This window comes from Microtus ochrogaster, linkage group LG4 (assembly GCF_000317375.1).
Source record: "Microtus ochrogaster isolate Prairie Vole_2 linkage group LG4, MicOch1.0, whole genome shotgun sequence".
NCBI classification, from domain to species: domain Eukaryota; kingdom Metazoa; phylum Chordata; class Mammalia; order Rodentia; family Cricetidae; genus Microtus; species Microtus ochrogaster.
The window spans coordinates 9,078,885-9,082,541 of record NC_022030.1 but is presented as its reverse complement, the minus strand read 5'-3'; the positions used below and the strand labels follow the sequence as shown (position 1 = coordinate 9,082,541).

Genomic DNA, 3,657 nt, shown 5'->3' with positions numbered 1-3,657 from the left:
CAGGCAGTATTTAAATGAATACAGTGGTTATTTCGGGGGTTAAGCTAGCAGGGCGGGACAAAACAAAAGGACCTGCTCTCCTTACTACACATACACAGATTAATATGTAAGAGTTAGCCAATAAGAAGCTAGAGCTAATGGGCCAAGCTGTGATTTAATTAATACAGTTTTTGTGTGATTGTTTCGGGTCTAAGCTAGTTGGGAAACCTACAAGCAGCCCTCCTCCAACACTTCCTATTGTTTGAATTTAACGGAAAGGTAAAGAGGTAGTTTTTTGCCTTTTCCCCTGACTCGGGGGCTAAGTTTGCATCCACATCAAAACCATAATTCTTATTTAGTTAACTTTGTGGGTTTTAAGATTTTTTTTTTCTAAATTAAGGTCATTTTTACTACAGTGACCTAATTTTGATACAAAAATCTCAATTGTAAGAAGCACACTCATACTTAATGACAAAACACAGCTATCACGAATTTAAAGGCAGTTACATGTTTTTATTACATAAACACAGCGTTCCTCATGGCAGCTGATCTTCAATTTGCCTCTTGCTTTGACAGAATGTCAAGTGCCTGTAGAAATTCTCCAAGAATAAATCAAGAAAAACAAAAACTCCTCTCACACCTCCAAAAATGTTTCATTGCCTGCATTTCCCAATCACATTCTTAAGAAAAATAATAGGTTTTGTTTACTTTACAGTGTAATGTTTCAAGGTATAAAAACAGGACTTTTCAATGAGTCCCCCTTGTTTACAAAGTCCTATAAAAATACATAAGGAAGTATATGTTTGTCTTTTGACTTAATTATTCCAGTTTACCGGAGACATGAAGATACGCAAACCACATTAATCTTGCAGCAGTACAATGTCAACATTGTCGTGAACACCCTGCAAAAGCAGTTCTCCTGTGTATGTAACAATCTTTCTTCGCTTTGCGGCTTTAAGAGTTCCTACCAATGCTTCAAAGAGGTTGGCACATCTGTCGTCTTGGAAGAGGACCCCAAACTTCACGCTTAACTTCCCATCGGCATCTAATTGCAGAAACACAACGTTAGTAAACGTGTCTTGCCTCCATGGATGGCAAACTTGGGGCATCTTCGGAAAACATCTACCCAGGGGTAGCCAAGATTAAAATAAAACACGAAGCCTCTACCTACACTCAAGTAGCAGAACAAACATGGTATGCTTTGTAGACAAAGACTGAAGGACAGAAAGAAGCATTTATGAAAGGTGAGTGTGGTCAGTCGTGGTGATGTACACCTTCAATCTCAGCACTCAAGAGGCAGAATCAGGCAGAGCTCTATGAGTTCAAAGCCAGGTTGGTCTACATATCAAGTGTGAATCCAGCCAGGGCTACATAGTGAGACCCTGTCTCAAAGTTTATATAATATAATGTGTGTGTGTGTGTGTTCGGAAGGCTGTAGATGAATTTTTCTCAGTTTTGATATTCAAAATTGTTAGTTGGGACTAGAAAGATGGCTCAGCAGTGAAGAACACTGGCTGTGTTCTTTTTGAGGACCCAGGGTTCAATTCCCAGCATCCACATAGCCACTCATAACTATTTGTCACTCCAGTTCCAGAGGATCTGATGCCCTCTCCTGACCTCTATGGACACCAGGCATGAATGTGTTGCATACACATACATGCTGGCAAAACACCCACAAAAATTTACACATTTGATTAAAAATAAAATTTTAAAAATAAATCCTTTTGAAAAATAAAATTGTATTAGCTGCCAGGTTAATAAAGACAAGAAATGGAAGGGAAAGAGCATGTTATGATCATACTCAGTGTCCAGGCTTGGAGTGAAGGCCTTAAAACAGGGCATATCTGTCTATTATGACCACTGAATCTTAGTTCCTGGGGGGAGACCCAGACATTTTTTACAGGATTATCTCTCATGGATATCAGTTTATAAGATATTTATTAAAAACTAGATGAAAAGTAGGTCTGCTGTTTAAGAAGCTGTCAACTGTTGATGGGTTGATGTAAGTAAAGGCGCTGGCTAGTCTTGGACAGCCCTCAAGTGTTGGCCTTCTGTTACCACATCCAGCAAATGAAAGTGAAAATGCACTTGACAGGACTGTGCAGAGTTAATGGACTTGGTATCAGTAGAGCCATCTAAAAACTTGTCAGAATAGTAAACCCCAATTTACAATACATGTTTTAAAGGTTGTATCAAATGCAGGAATTTGGGTATAATCCTAGAGTTCTCCTTCCTTCTTGTCCTTCAATCTGACAAATATTCAGGTGACTATACCTTCCTTGTGTCTTTTTTTAATATTTTATTTATTTATTATGTATACAATATTCTGTCTGTGTGTATGTCTGCAGGCCAGAAGAGGGCACCAGACCTCATTACAGATGGTTGTGAGCCACCATGTGGTTGCCGGGAATTGAACTCAGGACCTTTGGAAGAGCAGGCAATGCTCTTAACCACTGAGCCATCTCTCCAGCCCCTTCCTTGTGTCTTTGTAATTCTATCTGCTTATCTCCAATGGCCGTGCACTGCTGATTGAAGCTCTAATCGTTGTGCACCCAGAAAACTTCAAGCTGTAACTGGTTACTCCTCACCAGTCTCCCTCTCCCTGTTTTTGTCCCCAGCATACCATTCACATTAATGGGAAATAAAACATATGGAAGACATTTTATAAGATGCAAATCTGATGGATACTATTCTACATTAAGCTTCCAATGGTCCCCAGCATCTTCAAAATAAAGCGAAGAGCATGGCCTCTCTTTACCTCTCTCTGGCTGAGCATCCAACGCTTGCCTGGTCTTCTATAACTTTATGTTTGGATTTAGTCATAATGAATTGTCTGTTCTTGCCCAGGAGACCTGGCTTTTGTAACTGTACCCATAGTGAGTTATCAGCGCAACATTCCAGACCCTCTTCTCTGCCTAAATGCCTTTATTCAAGAACAGAGTCAACTGTAACCTTCCTTAAGACTTCCTTCACAATTCTCAATCCCTCTAGTTATCTCTTCTCACTAAACTGTATGGCTATCAAAGCACACACCATCAACTTCAGTGACATTAGGCAGTGTTTACTGAGTACTTGCCATGTTCCTAGAACTGTTAAGTGAACTTTACAGTCATTAAAATGCACTCGACCCTCATTTCGTGGAAGAAAAGACACCATTGGTTTCAAGACGCACCATTATTTTATATCCAATTAAACTGCCAAGTTCAATAAAGCAAAGCAATATTAAGATACATTCTAAGCCAGATAGTGTTGGTGCACACCTTTAATCCCTGCACTTGGGAGGCAGAGGCAGAGGCAGAGGCAGAGGCAAGAAAATCTCTGTGAGTTCAAGGACAGTCTGGTCTACAGTATTAGTTCCAGGAGAGTCAAGGCTGTTACACAGAGAAATCCTGTCTCAAACAGACAAACATAACAACAAAAAATGCATTCTATTTTAGAGACTTTAAAATGGAAAGCATCTGGATTAGCCAAACATTATTATTAGACAAATAAATAAACCAAGATACAGAAATGTGATAAGATAGACAAGATCACCCAGCAAATATAAGAACAAATATAAGAACAAGTATAAGACCCAGCACTTGGGAGGCAGAGGCAGGCGGATCTCTGTGAGTTCGAGATCAGCCTGGTCTACAGAGCGAGTTCCAGGACAGGCTCCAAAGCCACAGAGAAACCCTG

At 39.9% G+C, this 3,657-nt stretch overlaps 1 protein-coding gene across 2 annotated transcripts in view; it reads right to left on the bottom strand.

The window, feature by feature from the left end:
• Positions 1–480: 480 nt before the first annotated feature.
• Positions 481–3,657, bottom strand: part of Abracl (ABRA C-terminal like) — a 12,468-nt gene continuing 9,291 nt past the window's right edge. For both annotated transcript variants that reach the window (XM_005360985.2, XM_005360986.3), the window contains exon 3: positions 481–1,024. In XM_005360985.2, coding sequence (XP_005361042.1) covers positions 840–1,024 — 185 coding nt within the window. In that variant the 3' untranslated portion in view covers positions 481–839. The remainder of the gene's footprint in view (positions 1,025–3,657) is intronic.